Source organism: Anomalospiza imberbis, chromosome 6, assembly GCF_031753505.1.
Source record: "Anomalospiza imberbis isolate Cuckoo-Finch-1a 21T00152 chromosome 6, ASM3175350v1, whole genome shotgun sequence".
In the NCBI taxonomy this organism is placed as follows: Eukaryota; Metazoa; Chordata; class Aves; order Passeriformes; family Viduidae; genus Anomalospiza; species Anomalospiza imberbis.
Genome location: NC_089686.1, coordinates 45,618,871 through 45,640,167, shown reverse-complemented (window position 1 = coordinate 45,640,167; position 21,297 = coordinate 45,618,871). Strand labels below are relative to the sequence as shown.

At 41.1% G+C, this 21,297-nt stretch overlaps 1 protein-coding gene across 17 annotated transcripts in view; it reads right to left on the bottom strand.

Annotated features, from left to right (window-relative positions):
* The window catches only part of TSPAN4 (tetraspanin 4), a 412,669-nt gene that overhangs the window by 55,182 nt on the left and 336,190 nt on the right, over positions 1–21,297 (bottom strand). For all 17 annotated transcript variants that reach the window (XM_068193872.1, XM_068193879.1, XM_068193880.1 and 14 more), the window contains one exon: positions 9,083–9,274. In XM_068193872.1, the coding sequence (XP_068049973.1) occupies positions 9,083–9,274 (192 nt within the window). The remainder of the gene's footprint in view (positions 1–9,082; positions 9,275–21,297) is intronic.

The following is a 21,297-nucleotide window of genomic DNA, read 5'->3' as shown; positions in this document are numbered from 1 at the left end:
CGTTTGGAGCTCTCAAATGTGCTACACAGAAGCAGATGCATCAGATGCACATATGTCAGTCTTGCAGTAGCTTAAAAAATAAAGAAGCAGGCAGTGTGGCCTATCTAACTCAGCCTTTAGCTGGTAATACCGAGGGTCTGAAATATCTGTAACATCAAATCAACTCTTTACCTTGTGTGGCATCAGTGATTTTCACAAACTAGCCTCCATTTCTTTACCTCCTGAGTTACATTTTTCTGAGGTTCAGGTAATTCTACTCCTTATAGAGAAAGAAGTCAATGCTGTTCTTCATTTTAGGTTGCATTACTAAGGTGGCTATAAATAACAAAAGAATGACTGGGAATAAAAGCACACATGGTGCTTTACTAAGCCTATTGCCTTCTATCCAAGGAGATAATCTTATTATTAGGGAGAAAAAAAATAGCAAATGCTATACTCAAAAATGACATGAATGTCTGGGCTGGCAAGGAACACACAGGTTACCTGTCATTTACTTTCAAAATGGGAGTAATTCTGTTGTCTTTCAGCTCTTACAGGTGATCCTAGGTTTGGATCTGGAAATGGCTCAGAGCCAGGCTTCTTTTGAAGAACCTCTGTCACATGAGAGTTGGTTGAATGCTGAGACAAAAGATGGTAGAAGGGACACTTTGTAGGTGACAGGAGAACTTGAGCCTGTACAGACTGTCAGAGAAGCTGATATTGCTAGTAGACTTAAATCAACAAGGAGTTAGGAACTCACACACTGATAGCCATTTAGATTAAACTTTCAGCTGATCTAAATTAATACAGCTCCCCTGATTCCTGCAGAATGTGGTGCTGCCACATTCTATGATGGCCATAACGCAGTGTCTTGGCACCACAAAAAGACATGGGGACATTAGGAAAGCGCTCTTCCCTGACCTAACAGGGAAGAATCTCCTCAGGGAAGTGGGTCTCCGAGCCAGTCAGAGTTTCTGGATGACACTCTTAGTTGTATGGTTTAGTTTAGTTAGGCAGTCCTGCAAGGAGCAGGTAGTAGGATTCAATGATTCTTATGGGTCCCTTCCAACTCAATACTGTGTGATTCTGTAACTCAAAGCACATCAGGCATTAGTGGTATTGCATCAGTCTGTATCAGAAAATTAAATATACCCTGTGAGGTAAGCCCTTCCTACACATTGACCCTAGGATCAAGTCTAAAACCAGGAGGGAAGGCAACTTTATTCTTTCTCTCCTCAGTTCCCAGATCCTTTGATTAAGTGCTCCCAGAGCTGAAGAAAAGAAGGGAAGAAGGGGAGGACTCAGACAGGTTCCATCCCCTCACAAGTTTCAGTACCAGCCAAGTAGAAGAAGCCAAAAACTGAAAGACAAGGAGGAGCAGAATCTTCCTAATAGCAACAACCAAACTAGGGGAGATTGGTGCTCAGTACTTCCAGTCCAAGCAGGCAGCAAGTTGGAATTTCACATGCAACACAGCACTGAGAAGTGATATACATCATGTATAATGTTCTCAGGCTGTATGTATGGCATCTGTCTGGTCTCTGCATCACTTGCTTGCTGCTGTGGCTGCAGGCAGCATTTCCCTGATTTTGCTAGTTTGATTGCTAAAACACCAGCTCATGTGCTAAGCTGGAATGAGAATCTACTGCTTGATCTGTAGCATTAAATTACTGAGATGAAGTCATTTACAGGCTGTTTCTTTCCCGTTTAGTTGCTTTGAAATAAATTCCCTGTCACCAATGAACTGTCAGTTCTCTGGATCCAGTGATACTATTGAAAACAGTAGGGTATTTTAGTTTCCTTTTCTTCCTACTCATTAACTTTTTCGTTCTTTTCTTTATGGCTGTTTCACTTACAGATGAGCTGGCTGGAGTTCAGAAAGCTCTCAACGGCACAGTACAAAACACCATGGGCACTCATTTCCCCCTTGGACTATTCCATAAATGACAATCTTTTGATACCTGGATAGTCACACAGATATGTATCAGTGCATCAGTGCATTCCACAGCTGGTCCTGACCTAATATCAAGTTTTAATTCTGATTTTATCCATTCCAGCAGCTGTGATGATCTACTTGCTTATTAACACAAAGTTATCATTTCAATTAAACTGAACACACATCTGTTAATTATTATTTTCCTTCCCCTTCTCATTAACCATTGTTTCAGCTTTTCTACAATAAAAATCAGGGTTATCCACAAATTAGGATATATCAGAATAAGGGGAAGTGGGCGTATCTAAGCCATTTTGTTAATCTTGTTAATTAACAAGATTTTGTTAATGCTTGATGTGATGGAACATACCCAACCTTGGTGCTTTATAAGAAGGCAGCTGGCTTCAGATAATCAGAGAAGAATGAGCATTTTGTCTGTTTCAAGCCCTTTCCCCTTTCTAATTTATTCTTGTGTAGGTAATGTGTGGAGAAGGATCCCCTCATGCTCTACCTCTTTTGACTAAATACCTACATGGTATCTGGTATTGTCCATGCTGCATCTCAACCAGAGCAGAAGAATGTGTTCTTGGAACCAAATCATTGGAGAGAAAAAAAAAGTGCCACAAAATCTGAGAGTGAAATGAAGAACTACCGATGAATCTTATTTCCTCTTAGGACACTGGTTATTGTTTAAGTTTCAAGTGTCTGGAAACGTTATATCCATACACGTGTGCTGTAACAACCAAATAGGGATTTCAATCTTTCCCTCACACAGGGCCCCATACTGTTTTTTACCAGTATTTCTATGATCTCCTGGACCAAATTAAGTCCCTATTTGCAAAAACATACACACTAGACCATGTTCACAGATCCTTTCCAGCAGCTTCTCTAAATGTTCTGTTTCACATTTAACTGAATGCAATGTTGCAATTAGGCTGATCAGCTCAATTGGGACAGCCTACAGTACTGCCCATGGAAAACAGCTAAGGCTGCCAATTATCATTTTCAATAAAACAAAAAATTGAGAAATAATTTTGCTTTGGGATATTTATTTTTCATTTGGACACAATACATATGATAAAATAAATCAGAATTGTCACTACTATTATGGAAACATGGACTAAATGCTTTTTAAAGGTCACTGAAGTACACAGGATGGCTAGGTATGTTCTGATGGAATCACAGAAAGATGATGAAGGCACTGAGTTGAGATTTAGATAATTTGGGTTTGCTTCATGGCTCTCTCACAATCTCCCAGTGCAACCTAGGCAAGGCACTTAGTTTCACTTTGCTGCAGCTCCCTACTCTAACAAGAATAATAATATTTTCCATTTGTCTTATCTAATTAGACAGTAAGATCTACTGGTCAGCTGCCTCTGCTTAGCAGGAGTTTTATACAGAATGAACATCCTCATGGGCTGCCTGCAGGGGATACTGTAATACAGGTATAATAAATTATATAACCCATTGTGATTTAGCATCTGGCACTGAGACTTTTAACCTGGACTATCCATGGAATAATGAATGACCTTTTTCAGGGCAAGCATACAAATACAGATACCTGCTAAACATGTCCAAAAGGCAGAGAATTCAGGCAATTTAGCTCCTCAAATATAGATCTTAAGCAATTAACCTAAAAGATAATGTTTACACAGGCCCTTAAGGATCAGCTTGGTCAACATTTGAGCATTGAAGTACTTAATCAGACATAAATCTCTTTAGCATAGAGAAATGGTCTGTTCAGGGGTACCCACAGCAGCTGCCTGAAGTCCGAACCATGATCAAGCCAGCACAACTGACTGAGTTTGAGTGGCAGAGCAAAGTGGTGCCTCAGCTCCTGCAAGGACCTGCCCTCCACGGGAAAGCACACCAGTGCAGTGGGGTTAAGAGCACACAAGCCAAACATTTTGTTAAAATTCACAAAGATGATGGGTATGGCTAACAGCTCTGGTGCACATCAGAACTGTATGGCAATTCCAAAGGGAAAACCAGCAAAGATGAATTCCTAATTTTGTATCACGATAACCCATAGAGATCTGCAGTACAGCGACATGATCCAGCAATGCAGGACAAAATACCTACAAAAAACACCAATGGAAGTCCATAAATTAACCTTCTCAAGTCAGACTCCTGGCTTATTATCTTTGGCACTGGTTCAGGCCGCTGACACAACCCATCAGAACAAAGCTGCCATTTTCTAACTACAGCTGAGCTTGTAGGAGGGACCTCACTCATACAGTCTTGAGCAACAATGCTCACAGAAACGTTAAACAAGTCTTACTGAAGCAGGAAACACTGTTTGCCTACTTCATTCAACAATTTGCATCTATGTTCAGATGTAAGATTATATATACCAGGTTGCATACTTATCTCAAGAATGCCTGTTGCTTTGATTTCCCTAGGGAAATCTAATAATGGGAAAGTTTATCTTCTTTCACATTGTAGCCGGAGCAAGTAAGAAACAGTGTAAATACCCATTTTTGTTCACTGACGTCTTAGAATGACAGCTGTAAAATTCACTCATCTATGTATTTTTGCAGAATGCATAGAATGGTTGATGTTTCCTTTTATTTTTTTTTTCTTTACACTCTTAGATTTTCATATTATTCTATTCCTCTGAATGCAGAGAAATAGGAATGGGCCTGTTTCTTAAGAGACTAAGGAAGCACTGACTTTACATTTTCCTGACTATACATTGCCACTAAGTAAAGAATATCTGCAGTTGACACCAAGTAATTTCTTTCAACTCAGTAAATCTTGAAGCTTTAGACTATCTAAACTCTCAATTCAGAGACTTAATGTGGATCCTCCTGACTACTGCACACAGCTGTGCTAAAATCTCATTTACAAACTGAACTTTACTTCTGCTTTTGATCTCCTTTTCCCACCTGTCCTCTACTTCTTAAACCAATTGGTCTGCTCTCACTTCTTTCAAAGGTCATTGGCAAATGCCAGAGGTAAGTAATTACTAACATTCACACCTAACACCGCAGCAGCCTAATAGCAAAGAGCTTACAGGTGTGCTCTGACAAACCAATACAAATGTCATATGTGCAGAACACAAAGATACATGATCAGAGTCTCATCTGCTCTGCATCTTAGTGTATGAAATGTAAGTAGGCTGAAATGTCTCTCTGATACTGCTCACTTTTCATTCACTCAATCAAACTCTGTGGGAATTCTCATCCTTTGTCACATTATCAAACAGAAGCACTATTCCTAAGGCAAGACCTTCCACAAATATCCTGTGTCTACCACTACATAAACTTCTTCTCCTCCAGTGCAAGTGGGCTGAGCTAGTCCTGCTTTCCCCCAGTTCATTTTACGGTCCCCACAGTGCTCCATGCCTCCTGCAGTATCTCAAACATCTTCCTCCAAACTGCCCACTCCAATAACAGCAGCATGTGCCCTCAGCTAGTAACTGCCAAGGCTTTCCTCTTTCTTCTGCTTTTAGGAAGCAGAGCAAGAAGCGCTCCTGTTGTATGGGAAATGTGTCTTTCCAGTCCTTGCAGATCAGACTCCCAACAACCCCACATGAAGATGAGGTGCACTGTGGGAGACACGAGCAAGCTGAGGCCCAAATCACTCTTGGTTAAACCCAGCATGACCATGTAGTTTGTGGGCTTAAAATGCCACAAGTGTCTTCAAGATCTTAAGGATGTGATTTCAGAGAGGGTTGCAACAGGAATACAGTACAGGCAGAGCATTCACATCATCTTTACTACTGTTTGTGGTCATACTTAACATCCCAAGCTTTCTGTCATGCTGTGTGGAGCCAAGGAAAAGGGCAGGTCAGCGAAAACTGCTACTCACTCAGTGATACACAGCAATGTTTTGCTCAATGGAGCGATGTCTGATCTCACATATGTTGGATATAACATAAGTATCTGCCAACCCACCATAATAACATCCCTAGCTATTCCCCCAGCTTGGTTTATTCCACTATTCCACTTGCTCTTTTTTTTTTGTTCACTCCAAGCCTCACTTCATCAGACTATTGTATACAGACTGCTGAAACACACAACGTATGCAACATTATAGCTTCTACTTCTTGCTTTCCTTTTCCTTGCATTTCCATGCTTTTAAGCCCACCACAAATCTGTTACAACTGCCTGCAGACTTTGTTCCCTATGTTTGTTTATCCCAGTTCCCTAAGTTTGTTTAGTGCTCTGAGTAAACCTGGTCTAGTGAAAGGTGTCCCTGCTTATGTCAGGGGAGTTGGAATTAGATGATCTTTAAGGTCCTTTCCAACACAAACCATTCTGGGATTCTAGTGCTGGGGCTTGGCAAATATCAGAAGGTGAGGGTGAATCACTCAAATGCATTATCTAGGGACTAGTGCAACACAGGCAAACAGCCTCCATCTTCCCTTCTTAAACACCTGTGCAAACAGACTTCAGTTGCTCCATTTCTACTTCCAAAGCTCCTATTTCCAAATGGAATAAAACGTTACAAGAAGTTAGCTAAAGCAAGTGCTTCACAGGAAGATATTGGCAGCTGCATCACACATGAGCTAGACAACTTACTCTATGAATGGCTGTCACATTTGTGGAGATATAAATTCAGTTCCAAAAGCAACCTTAGCTACTACCAGGACTAAGGCCAGATGTTAAGTGGCAGCCAGGGAGATGTTGAAAGGAGTGTAAGGACTTGATCCGGAAGCAATTGTTAAACACCGTGTGTGTCACAGACACACAAGGCTGGGAACACTTAGGAGCTTTCCATTTTCAATTTAGATGGCAAATCCTATTGCAAGCTAGCTGCAACAAAACAGCAGCTACTTTAAAAAGCAGACAGAGCATTTTCAGGGCTGTTTAAAAAACCCAGAGATATTCTAGGAAAACATAGTTTTCACAGTGGCAGAACACCGTGTTGGGAACACCTGTGGAATAAGAAATGGATGAAGGAATGTAGCAACCACACACCCTAAGAGCAGCCCTGGTTTGATATTCAGCAATTTCTTTCATTCAAGAATTTGTTTTGCTATCTGTGTTACCTAGAAAAACAGGAGCTGGCCGAAACCAAATGCCTCAGCCCTAAACTGGAAAACACTTTCAAACATAGGTCAAATCGAACCAGCAATATGGGGAAAGGAAGACTAAGGACAAACCTGCATGGCAAGGCTTTGCTCACAGAAACAAGCTGCTACCATCATCCATTTCTCTTCCAAAGACATAGGAACAACAAAAACAACTCAGAAATCTCCCTGGTATTTACTGACAGTGAGAAAGTACCAATTCAATGCAATGTAGAAAGTTACTCTAGACCAAATAAAAACTGAATTCAATGTGGACTAATGAAACTGTATTTCAACCCTCTACAGTCAGGCTTATTCAGAATTAAAGTAGCTATAATCAGCTCTAACACAACTCAATTTTGAAGAAAATTGAGTAAAACAGAGGCCACACTGAATAGCTACAGTACAGAAAGGTAAGGACAGGAAGACAGAGTGAAATGCAGGTACCTAATCAGATCAAGCTTCCCCATTCTCCTGTGCAGAGAGCTCCTAAATGAATTTGGATTCCTTTGCATTACTTAACTTCATCCATCAAGTACAGTCCTTAGGTCAGACACGGAGGGGCACTGGATTCTGAGTGCTGTGCAGTGTGTCAGGAGGAGCAGTACCTGCAAGCATTTCCATCTCCCATGGATGCCCAGCTGGGGGTGGCTGAATGCATTCCCCCTACTTGGGCAATGATGGCTGATCAAGGGAGTCTCTGCCCTTGCCAAAAGGACAGATGAAGGACAAAGAGCCACGAGAGATAAAATCCTTAAACTCCTCCAGTACTGAGGACTGACTGCCAGATCCTGACCTGATCCTGACACACAAGCAGGCACTGCTCACTGCTGTCACACCTGGGCTAGGCCTTCAGGAAAGCACAAAGTAGATGATTAATTTTGCACATGTAAGCTATACCATTAGACTTAGTGCCCTATGGATTCCTGCTGTATTGGCATTGAAGCTATAATCCATTACATCTGTCTGGGTACACACTTCCTCCACAAAGTGTGTGTTTATAGGACTGTTAAAAATGTCAAGGACTTTCAGCTTCAGATTCTGACTTCAGCCTTGCCAGTTTAGATTTTCACTCACATAACTGCCTTAATTTCCATTTATATTGTTCATTTTAGTTTCAAGCCACATACATAGCCTTTACTATTCTAGACTGACTAGTTCTGACTGCCTAAAAATCAGCAGAAACAACTGATTAAGGCAAGGGCCTGGAAAAAGTCCTCTATTGAGGCTTGGAATCTCAGTCACTTAAGAGATTTGGGGGCTTGTGTGCCTTAACTCATTCTGTAGTTCCCAGGGAAAAAATTGTTATGTGAAGCACAGTAAGGAACAGTCTTTTACAGAGGCATCACCAGATGACCAGCTGAACCACAGCTCCTCTTCACTCTGAGGTTTGCCAAGCCCCATGGTGAAGTCCTAGACTTGAGCAGCAAGATCACCTCGCTTCCTGGTCCTCAGCTGAACAGGATGCAAAACACACACTAACACCAACTACAGAAGGTATTCACTGCTCCTTAATTTCACCTTTGAGTGGCACCAAACTGCATTTTGATAAAATACACCAGGGACGTGGCTCAAGCTTCTGTGAAATCATGGACAGCTGGCACCTTATTAATCTTTAATTTCACAGCAGTCTCCTTGTGCTGGCACCTTTGCTTCCTGAAATCTCAGCTTTTGGAGAATTAATGGTTGGAAAAACCAGCATTGTAAAACCTGACGGTCTTAATTTCCAATTTAAACCAGAATCAACCACTTCAGAATCAACCTGTTTCCTGCCTGCATTGATGTCTCTGCCCTGGACTTCAGATAACCGGTGCCACTAGGGCAAACATTTGGAGTGGATTGCTATCAAAATTGAGTGAAAAATAATTCAAAGATACACTACAAAAGATGTCTTCACAAAACTCTTCCTCTTCTCTGAGGAGTTCAAGGAAACCTACACCACCACTAACAATTCCCTCTCTGCAGGTCTCACCCTCTGTGGTCAGGAATGACCTGCAGCTCCTCAGAGTGATTATCAAAGCCTGTTTCACACGCGACTCGCGTCTCAGCTGGGTCAAGTGGGCAACTCCTGTTGAGATACAGGTCACTGCAGCATGCATTGCAATAGCACCAGCATCACAAGACAGCAAACACTGCAGCAGCTCAATACTCACACTCAGCAGGAGGCACTTGTTTTCTTTGATGGCACCTATGCAGCCCACGAAGCCAATGATCATGACAAACGTCCCTGTGACGATCAGTAGGTTGGCAGCTGACAGGGACGGGAAAGAAGAGGAGAGGGTGGCAAAGTTCCCTTGGGTAACAGCCAGCCAGATGCCTACACCAAGGATTCCACAGCCTCCCAACTGGGAAAACAAAGAGAAACAAAGAAACTCAGTTATTGTATCCAAGCAACCCCAGATATGAAACCATGTCAATATGGCAGTGGAGCAAACCAGCAGTCACACCTAATAAGAAATGTTTTCTCCTTATGACATTTTCAGTAGGAAAAACAAAGGAGAAAAAAAAAATATAGAGAAATCATCAGTAAGATGCAACACTCAAAAAGTCACAGATTTCCTAAATCCAAGACACAATCTCAGATACCAGGTCTTTTGCCCTCTAGTGAAAGAGCAGACACTGAGTAAAGGATAAATTCCCAAGGGGTCAGCTCTTGAAGGGACTGAAAAAATCCCTGTCCTATTTAGGTACCCTAGAGAGCTGCCCAGAATGGCTGAAGCATTTTCGATTCCCTGATCTTCCCATCCCAATACACTGTCTCTCATCCCTGACCCATGCCATAAGCAAACCTTGTCAGAGCATCCCCCTGGTAGAACACATCATACTTCTTAGTTAGTTCCTATCTAAGGCCAAGCCTCTCCTGGAAGCAAGAGAGCATTTAGAATGTAAGGCAAAGAAGATTTTGCATTATTATCTAGTCACACAGCACAGCATCACTTAGGTTTCTTTCTTTCCTGCTCTACCTTTAAAATAACCAATTTTTATTGAGTTTATAATTGCACTTTATTATCCAAATCAATTAAAGGCTTGGAATGAAATTGTGTTCATAGAGTAGTAAGCTAGACATATGCAGGAGCATATCCACTAAGTACCTGCATAAAGTAGATGAACATAAGGCAGCTCATGAACCAGGGAAGGAAAAAGACAGAGCTAATCCTGGGGCAGAGCTAAACCTCAGAAATGAAACACAGAGGAGAAACACAAAAGCCAAAGCAATTTCTTATACTAATTACTTTAGGTTGTCTCTTAATGCCACTGAATTCCTCCCCAAATAACAGGCAATAAAGGCAGCTGTGTTTTAAGGCAGCATTCCTCGCCCCAGCTGCAAACCAGTCTGTTTTGTTCAGAGCTAAGGAACCAAACTATACTTCATGTCAGTGTAGCTCAGCTGCACCAACCTGTGTGTCTCTACTGAGAGAAAGCAAACTCCAAGACACAGGGACTCAAATTCCCTCCTTTAGGAGTCTTTGCACATTCCAGGCATTCCCACATCACTCCATTCAACCTCAGTGAGTATCCTCTTACAAGTGCCATGGAGGGACAGTCCATGCCCTGACCTGGAGCACTGGAAATACCTCCCCTCTATTTCCACTTACAGAGCATGATCATTAACATAGTCCAAAACAATTAAAGAATAACCAAGGAGTGGAGGGGGAAGAATACCTAGAGAAGGTAACCCACAGAAAATCATTTAGGCTAAAGGAGGGGATATAAAGAAAAGCTACCATCATGGCCCAAAGGGGAAAAAAAAATGAATCATATAGGAACAAATTCCCTAAAGAGGAAATAAAACTCTGAAGGTCTACTGAACAGAACAGCATCAAAGGAGATGTCACAAACATCTAAGCTAAAACCAAACTGGTCAGAGTGCTGAAATACAGACAGGAATAGCTCTCAACTGGCTGAGGAATGGGATGAAAAGCAGAAGTGCACTTCTGCCTCTTCAGCTTGGTAGATGTTCACCTCAAGATCAGCCTCAGAGCTGCAGGCATGGGAGGCTGCTCAAACAGCCCAATTAAGCCTAATGAAGGCAGATACCCAAGAGCAGCAGAGCCATGACCTTGCAATACATTTAGCTCTTATCTTCAGTTCTTTATTCTGAAGCAACTCAACAGCACCAATAAGAGGCAGCTTATTTCATCACCTTTCATGCTCCCCCTGCTGCTACGCTGCTTTGAGAGGTACCAACACCTACAACCATCACTTGTATTGCAGGAGGTGGGTCTCACTGAGGGTGCTGTAAAGGCAAGACCTGCTTGCCTGCTCCTCCATCATCCACTAAATTCTTATTGATGCACGATGCTTAATGCTTGAGACATCGTTGCCTGGATGTTTGAATTCAGCATCTTCTGACTCTAAAGTCATTCTTGTTTGCAAAAACTGGAAATTCACCAGTGGCATGAAACAGCAGAAAACCAGGACACAGTTCATGCGAAATGCCACGACTGGGGCTGTAGCCATTTAGATCAGGGATTAATATTTCAGGTCAGCTGTTCAGCAGGAGTATCTCACTACACCACCCTTGATTCAGAGATACTCTGCTCTCCAGCAGCTCATTACATTCCTATTTTTGAAGAGATAATGCACAGCTCTTCCTTAGGATGCCTGACCAAACTTGAAATGCACAAAGGAATCCTTTGAACATTAAACCACCCGGCTCAAACTGGATTTCATAATGTCAGCACACATTACTGAAGACTGCTCCACCTTTGTTCAGCTCTGCTCCTTTTCCCACACCAGAATATCTACTCATGGTCCCAAATAAATTTACTAAGCTGTCACACCAGGCACACCCAGGAAACAGAGGCTGTTCTTAGCTCTAGTCAAAACTACTCTTTAAAGCCCCCTTTTCCCCAAGGAGCAAAGCACACTGATGCAAGTCTCCATCCAGTGGCCTTTTAACACTCAAGCCTCTGGTTAGGGAAATGCTTAAAGAACCAGCAGCCACCAAGACAGCCACAGGAGCCTTTCCAACAACAGCCAAATGTTTTCTATTCCAGAACATTCAAAAAGCTTGCTCCTCATCCCCTCTGCCCTCCATTCTGAACTGAATTGCAATGTAATTCCCAGTCTGAGACCCTGGCATTAGAGGCATCACATTTACTTATTCTGGATCAGAGCCAAGAGAAAACAGTTGTAGTTGGTTCTATGCTGCATGGCTGTTTTTACTTCCTCCTCTTGGTATCTAAGGCATAGATAATTTTAAATGGTTATTTACGATGTTCCCTCTCCTCCACTTTTTCTCTCCTTACCCCCATCCCCAACACCCAGCCCTTTTTGTGTGTCAAAGAGTCTCAGAAGCATAGTGAGGAAATGAAAAGTTTTGACAGTTTTCTGGGCTTGCTGATATGTGAAATTAAACAAAACCAAAACCATTAACAGGGCTGGTTTTCACAATTTGGAGGCTTTTGCACAGTGATACTGTCACGGTTAAAAGAGAAACCATTAAGACAAAAAAATTAGAGAGAAGTCTACAGCTTGAACCTGATCTACTGGCAGTCAAATGAGAGTCTGTATTGACTCCATTTGGTGAGTGCAGAACTGACTTTAAAAAAAAAAAAAAAGGTCCCCTTCAAAGATGCCAGGCTAATGACAACAGTGTTTTTAAAAATTCCCTTGTGAAATGTTTAACACATTATTTGCCTATTTTTTCATGATAATCCACTCTCTTGCAAGCAAGGCAGCTCATGGCAAAACCTGAAACAAAATGCAGTTCTCTCTAACTTTTTTTCCCAATAAACGTTGCATATTTTTTGCAAAGTCTTTTATTCTAAGGTGAAAACAGTGAGACACCAGAAAGAATATTATCCCAGCCCTAAGACATGGGATATTTGAGTCAGGTGCTTGCTCCAGGAAAGACCTCAGTGTAAATCTTGAAAGGAGTGTTTGGTGAATCTGTGCCTGAGCTGCAAAACTGTGAGGAAAAGACAGAAGCAGTGGGCTCTTTGCAAGCCCTGGACTTTGCAATTGGCTGTGGAAGTAGCAGAATATCCTGCTCAAGACAAATTTCTCACAAATTTATAGAGCAGAGTCAAGCAGTACAGCAGGTGTCTTACTCTAAAAGCAGAGATTATCTGTCTCTTCTTCCCCAAGAGATACACAGAGGCGTGCACTTGCTCTCTTAGCAAAAAAACTGCCTATGGAAGTAGATCCTCCAAATTGTTCTAATGGGCTAGAAAATAAATTATTCAGACTTCAGTGCCTACATTTAGAATTGATCTTACAGTATGATAATCAAAGTAATCCCAAACAGCCCTGGATATATGCTTGTTGGTGGAGAAAATTATTCTGAAGTTACAGCTACACACTTAAAATACTGCAGGAAAAATTGACTCATTGTTCATGATAATGGTGCTGGCGTCTTTAAGTGGGGTTTTTTATTGGTTTTATTACATGGAAAATGCATCTAATTGAGGTTTCTCATATTGTATCTGATTAGGATCCACTCATCACACTTCCACTTTTAGCCCCCCAAAAATATTTAAAAAAAAAAAAGTCCTTGTGTGTTAAGAAATACACTGATAACAGAACCTAAGTGGAAGATGCAACCAGTTCCCTTGGAGGATTTTTCTCCCCCAGTCTCTACATATTTAAACTAGAAGGGGTCTCTCAATCCCTCTTGCATGAATATGCTTCCCCCACCAAGTCCAGAGTTAAAGTATACAGTGAAAAAAACAGCATGTAAGTATCAACAGTAATGATGTGAACATTATCTTGCAAACGTTCTTGTAATATCAGGCACAGTGAAATTACTGCTGCTTTCAGCTAGACACAGAGAGGGGGTGGGAATGGAATACATATGTATATTGACAGGATCAAATGAATTAAGATTCTTATACGGAGAAGCAGGAGCATGGGTGTAAGCGCAGAGGCTGCAGCAGCCCACATAAACCCCTGTGAATGACCTGTCTGTGCAGCTGTTGCCCATCCAGAAGGGAGTGGCCACTTCTGGAATACACCTTCAAGCACATTGGCCACTTGTGGAAAACACCCTCCAGAGGCAGTCTATGGCCACTGGACTACTGAAGCCCTTGTAGCCATCCATCTGCACCACACCATCATAACCGACTGCCAGTGTGCAGCACGACTGAAATTGCAGGTGGTGTCCCCCCACAGGGATCGACTCTTTGGCAGAGCTCATGAGACATAAAGTAGGTGTGTCACCTCAGTGTGGCACAAGCTGCACTTCCTTCACTAGCCAGAAGTCTGAAATTTAACAGATATGGGATGGTAGAAGCACATTTCTGCCCTTAGAGTATTGAGGCTCTGTAGTGTAGAACTCTGAAGTGTAAAACTAAAGGATATGCACAAATTCCATCCAAAATGGCCATGATCTGAGCTGTGTCATTTTAGCAAGAATTTAAAAATAACTAGGAGAAAAAAAAAACCACTTGAAAAAAGATCAGTTAGTAGGGACCACACTCCTGGGAGTGAAGAGAGGGGAATAATAGCACTCCCTAAACACCAATATGGGATAGGAAAGGTGAATAGAGGATCGTTGTTCATTTTTCTTAAGATTAAAAAAGTTAGAGGTTATTTGGTCTGCAGATTGAAAACCCATAAAGTCAAGTACTTTTCCACAAAACAATTAAATTCTGGAATTCACTGTCACAGAGTTTTGTGGATGTTGAAATATATGCAGGTTCAAAAAGGGATTACACAAATCAAATGAGAGCAAGGTATCCCAGCATTTCTTATAAATGATATTTTACTTGCAGCACTTACAGGAGAAGACCTTAAACTATTACTTGGAGGAGCTGATTAAAGTATCCTGTCTTGTCCCTCCTTTTTTCTTATATTCTCTCTAAGCATCCCTGACCATGACCAAAAACAGGGTAATCAGCTAGATAAAACCTTTTCAACATTATGGGCATTTGTTTGTTCTCCTTACCACGCCCTCTTCTGCCACTAGTTTAAATGTTCCCTTAAAAGTTTGAATTTGACTTTTTCTTTTTGCTTGCTTATTTGATTTGGCATCAGCCTACTATCAGAGACAGGGTTATAGATATAGACACCAATCAAGGAGTTAAATCCCTGTTTGTCCTTACCTACATATCATATCCTTCATTTTGTATCAATGAATACATACCTCATTTCAATGTAAAATTTCAAGATTGTTTCATTCATTGAATTTATCTTATTTAGAAAAAAATTCAAAATCCTTATCTCCCTCAGATCCACTGGACCTACAAATGCTGTATTTCTTTTCCTGTCAACATGCAGATCCTGTTCAGCTGCTTCTCTCTCAGGAAGGGGAAAGGGAAAGGTGAGTGCATAACTGAGTAAAGCACAAAGCATTTCAAATGCCATTTGCTTCAGCTCTACATATAAGCAGTAAAAATTTAAAAGCTGTATGAAACTAGTTGTTTGGCCCTGCCATCCCACATCCGTTCCAATTTTCCTTAAAAATTATTTCTGAATACAAAAATCTCACGTTGCTATATGGGCCATTATGTAGAAAAGCAGCAGCCAAAGACCTCCAAGAGCTGCAGGCCTCCATCCCCAGCTGATGTCAGCAGCACAGCTGATGGGTCACCACTCTGAACAACAACAGCCAAGGATCCAGCCGGAATGTCCCACTGGACATTTTCTCCTGAATTGATATCCTGCCTGCCTCTCCTTGACAAGCCAGTGTCCTGTCTGTAGTGTAACGCAGCATGCAGCACTCAAAGTAGGTGTGCCGTGCCATCTTCCAGGAGCCTGAACTTGGTATCCTGCACGACAGGCAAGCAACTGCTACAGGAACACAGGTAGCTGAGCGCTACAATCCCAATCTGTGCTCTGCCTGCCAGCATGACATTCATGCGCTCACTGCCCTCTAACTCCACTGTGTCTCGTCAAAGGTTAGAAGAAACACATATCAATAGCTCATGTTGCTGTTTTCCTTCCCTTTAGACCCTTCTCTCCTACAAACAGGCTTTGTTTTATTTATATTGGGATACTATATTGGATATTCCTCCCAGTGCATGAGCCTGACAAATGCCAAGTGATTTTATCAAGCTTAAAAGGAGCTCTGAAGTCTTGTTTGTAAACTACGCGGGCAAAGAAACATCACAAGAATGGCATTCCTTTTCATACTGTCAATAATGCAAACATTCAAAATGCTGCATTTTCAGTTATCCTGGTGCGGATTGAGCCTCAGGAACTTAAGCCCCAAGAAATTCAATATTCCTTCTCAGCTGAGTTCCACCACTAAATTGCAGTATCATACAACTAAAGTAAATTTGGGGACAACTGAAGATGCCAAAAGACAGAATCTCATGCTGGCATCCCGCCAGTGGAAAAGTGAATAAAGAGTCATTCAGGAAAACCCTGCTGCTTTATGAGCAGCTTTCTCCTACACACTTGTTCCTCCAAATCATAGCTAGCTATCAACTACAGGTACAGAAGAACAACTGCCACATTTATGAGTTAATACCAACCTAAAATGTGATGGTTTCCCTTCACAGGCTCAAAATTCACTGAAACATTTAATGTGTGCTCAATTGCATCCTTATTCAGCAATGCAATAAAATAATGTGCTTAACTGTGGCTGACCTTAATTAGGCCCTTTTGTAGTGCATTGAATTGCCCTGTGCTGCAAAGCTCTGTCACCGAGGATGTAAAAACTTGCAGAAAAGAACAGTTGAGAATGACCTATTAAGGCAGCACCGCTGATTAAACATAATAAAATAATATTAAAAAGTGGTGATTATCAATGTCACAAGCATCTAATCTGGTAACTTGCCTAAATTGTAATTCAAATTAAAGATTATGAGGAAAGCAGTGAGTTAATGACAACTTACTGAAACACAGTAAATGCATGAGTTACAAAAGGAAAAGGGATGAATACACTACCACTATTCTTTCCAGGTTCTAGCTTTAACTGCTGCCAAACCTAAAGTGTTAAAGCTTTTTCATCTGATCCTCAAATATAATTTCTAAATCCACCTGGGATTACTGTAATGAAATAGATACAGTTGTAATGAGGAATACATGCATGAGGTCTGGAATCAGAATCCATCAAATGAAGACAATCATTTAACAAAGAAGCAGCAGTGGAAGAAAAGTGGGTGGGACCAGGAGTCTGTGTTCTGTTCCATCCCTACAGCAATAAATAACTTTTAAAATTACTTCATAGCATAACCTGGGAAAAGACCAGATCTAGAGCTCTAGATGCAATTGTAGTCACCTGTTGTCACATACCTAGCACTAAATACTGAAAGCAATAGAAGCAAATATAATTGCAAAGTTTGGGGGAGTTATACAACACAAACCCTGTGATGTTGTAAAGGCGATTGCTGACAGAGAATCTTACCTGAGCTATTTGGCAACATACTGAAAGAAACTGAGAATAATAAGCCCCAAACAGTGACTCCAGAGCCCATATCTTAGTTCTTTGGTTTAGCACAGATTTCCTGTATTAGATAAAGTCCAGAATATTCAGTATCTTTAGTGCTTTTCTCTCCCCTGGAGGTACTGGATGGATTTAGAATAAATGGTAGTGAAATACGATGATACTAGTCCCATAGAAAACCAAAGATAAACAAACAGGCTCCTTACAGAACACAAAGATGGCAGAGATGATAATTCTGTTTCATATTACTTGTAAGTTTTTAAAACATGTTGTAACAAGCACAATCTGCAGAAAAATAAAATGAAACCAAATTTTATATTGCATGTTTAATCCATCCATAGAGGTATGTAGATAATGCAAGACGGGTTGCTATAGAAAAATCCATAGTGAACATAGATACTACAGCTGAAATGCAAAATAAGTTGTGAATTTTAAAAAAAGTGCTGATACTGTAAAAAAAAAAAAAAAAACCCAACTAGATAACAGCTAAAGCCCTCCCTCACAAAAGCTTTCAAAAAAATAAGTCTCCACTCTATAAACCAATATTTGATTAAATATCCCGAACAAAGAATCTCCTGCGGTGCCCAGTGGCAGAAGCTAAGTTCTGGAAGCTGAGCCAGACCACAAAAAGAGCCTCTGGTTTCAGTCCTGGATTTGAGGGAAGGTATTGTTTCCCAACACATCTGGCTTTTTACATACCAAGGCTGATTTTGAGCATCCTTTCTCAGGTTCCAAACTGTGCTGATGTATTCCATTGTGTTTATGGCTGATTTTCCTGATGGAGACCTCTGCAAACACAGTTTGCACAACAGGTCTTGTCCAGTTCCTCTGGTAGCAATGAGCTATGCCACGTTCTCTGCTCCCATTCAGCTTTCTGAAGGGTACTCAGCAGCCAGTGACAGTGTCAGGATGTATATACATACAGGGTCACTATCAAACACTGCTCTCCACCCCACAGCTGACAGCAGAGGGCTGGAGGTGAGGGTCAGTGGGAACATCAGCACTGCAGCACTCCCCTCCTCAGTAACCATTGTTACTTTTCTGCTCTTTCTGAAACCTGCTCTTTTTCCAGGTACTGACAAACACCTGAGGACAGACAAATAACCTGTATCACAGGAAGCCCCTTCCAACATTGTCTCTCTCTAAAAAGCACAGGACTCTCAGGTTGATTTCTGGCCGGTCCAATTCTTTTTGAGGAGCTCAAGCCCTGCTTAGGAATTGAGCCAGTTGTGTGCAGGGACAGAAAGGTTTTTGGGAAGCAGTAGGACTTAGAAACAGTATCTCATTTCCTGAGGTTTAACTTTTCAAGGGGATGGGGAAAATGATCAAACTTCTATACCACAGCCAGTTTATAATGAGAAGTATTTTTTAAACAGTCCCATCAATTAGCAGCTTACATGGTCATAGGATTTCTGACATGTTCAGTATTGATCCCCTGATCAATAACAGGCTTGTGAGCAATAATCACATCCTAATAGTGTCACATCGCAAAGCTCATCTTCTTTCACTGAATTCCATCAGAAAGCTAGGCAAAACACATTCTGAATCTTTTATGGATTCTTTTTAATGGATTGTTAATAATATTTGTACAAGCAAACAAAGTATTTACAACCATCTCAACTGCCTAAATTCCATGTAAGCAGTCCCTTGTAACAAAACCAGCATTACGTCTGGAATAGCATATCTCACTTCAATAGCTCAAACGCCTTGTCAAGAAAGCTATTCTAATTGGGTGGGAGTACAAGAGAAAGCAAAGACTATTCCCTTGTTTTATGTTAGCAATTCTTAATGATTGTTTATTTATATTAGGCTTTGCTATGCAATTGCACATCTGAGGCTATTTATACAAAATTACTTGCATCCCAAGCCACTTGCAAGCATGGGCAGTATGCCATCAGTAATGAATGCCACCTCAAATAATCTTTTTTTCTGCACTAGTTATCCCCAAAGGAAACATTACAGTCCCTTCTTATCACCAACCAAATATCTGCTACGGAAGCACTTCAGATTCTTTGGAATAAACGAATTAAACAGATCCATGATCAGCAGCTTCACTGCAACATACAGACAGGAGAGACCACAGATTACCCTGCTTGCACATTAAATTTGTTTTTTTCTATTTTGTGGATCTGAGGAAATGAGACTATGACACAAAAATGAAACATTCCCTCTGGGATTGTCCAAACAACCAGTTTACACTAAGCACTTCCTCCAAGTATGCCTCTGGTCACATAAGTACTGTTGACACTTCTGAACTGCAGGAGATTTCTGGACTAAACCTCATCTTCTTTTGTCAAATGCTACAGGATACAACACAGGAAGACTGCAAATATTTCTTCTGACCTCCGGTCTATACCGTCAACATTTAGACATCCAGGATGGCATTCAGATCACCTGACTTTTGATGCCAATGCTGTTAGGGGTGTCGAGAAATCAGCCATGGCTCACCATGGTCTAAGCCTGCCTTTGGTCAGCTGAACAGCTCCCTGGACACCATTAACGGCACTGATCAGAATTCCCCTGACCACAAGGGCAGCCCACATGCCTGGAGTTAGAGCAACTCATATCTCAGCTCAAATTCACCTGCCCAGCCTCTCTTTCACTTGTCCTTGGAAGGAAATAGGCATCTTCAAAGTTCACTCCAGCCTATTCTAGAATATCCTTAGAGGCCAAATGACTCTTTGGGAAACCTATTCTGAGCAGTAGCTGGAATGAACACCATGGACAGCAAAAAATCCTTACCCTGTTACCTGAATAAGAGAAAAGATGGTTCTCTTTCCAAAGGTCAGGCTGTGAAGCTTTACAATCCACCCATGAGGTAATCTGGAAATTAACTCACCTACCCTTATTAATTAAAAGTAGAAATTGCTTTTTTTAGTCCTTATTATAAAAACATGCCAGTGCATAGATATTGAACCCCCATGTGTGGTCAAACACACTCACAGAGCATGAAGAATCAAATTATCTCAGTTTAGCAAGTCCCAGCCAATGCTCTTGGAAAGCATTCACATACACTCTCATTCTTGCACTGCCCCTTACGGGTACTATTGCTTAGTAGCTCTTAACAAAGGCGTATGACTGACATGAATTTATAGCTTTTTTATTACTTTGCCCCTTCAGGTTATAAATTCATGAAACAGTTGTAGTTTATTGCATTTTTATGTTTGTCAGCTTTATTTACACACTTTTTCTTGCCATTAGATGGGGAAAAGCTTTTGGGTTTCTGCAGATCCTCAATCATTCTGTGCCAGGACCTGAAATGCGATGGAAACAAAGTCTTCTGGCTCATCTAAAAATAAACAGTCATCTCAAAACTTCCTCAGCACATCCTTCCACCATAAACTACGACTACATAAATATGACTTCATAAATTATATATCTTAAGTTTTTGCACGCTCACAGCAGTTTACCAATAAAGGTTCTGCAATACCTGCTTAAAAAAAAAAAAACCCTAGACATAAAATCATTGCCAATGATGATAAATGATTACAGCTTAATAACAGTCAAGCTGACAAAGCTGAAGTGTCCACAGGGTGAACTGCAATTCAAATTGCACAGGTGAAATAATAAAAAGCTTTGAAATATAAATGTTCCTGCCTTCGGCAAAGGGAGGGAATGTAGAGAGTGGCCTTGTGACACCAGGGTGCGTACTAATTCTAGGATGTCCCCCAAAACAAAACACTGAAATTTCATGCAAATTTAGTAGGCAGGAGAATAAATGAGCTTCAGGGCAGAGATGATGGAATGTGTCTGTGCTGGGTGGGACAGGTCTGAGAAGAGAATAAAACCAGAGACGGACATGGGAGCAGGATAGAAAAGAAAGGCAAACATTGAGAAACATAACTTTATCCAAAGAAGAAGAAGATATTTTGGATAGTAAATGATATTCTTGCGTTAACTACAAAATTAGCTTTTCTGGATAGGAAAGTGGGAGGCAGCAGTGGGACTCTCAGTAACAAATCTCTCAGTGAAGTTCAGGCTAAAAATCATAATTGTCAATCAAGGGAAAAGTCTTATTTAGTAACTCATCAT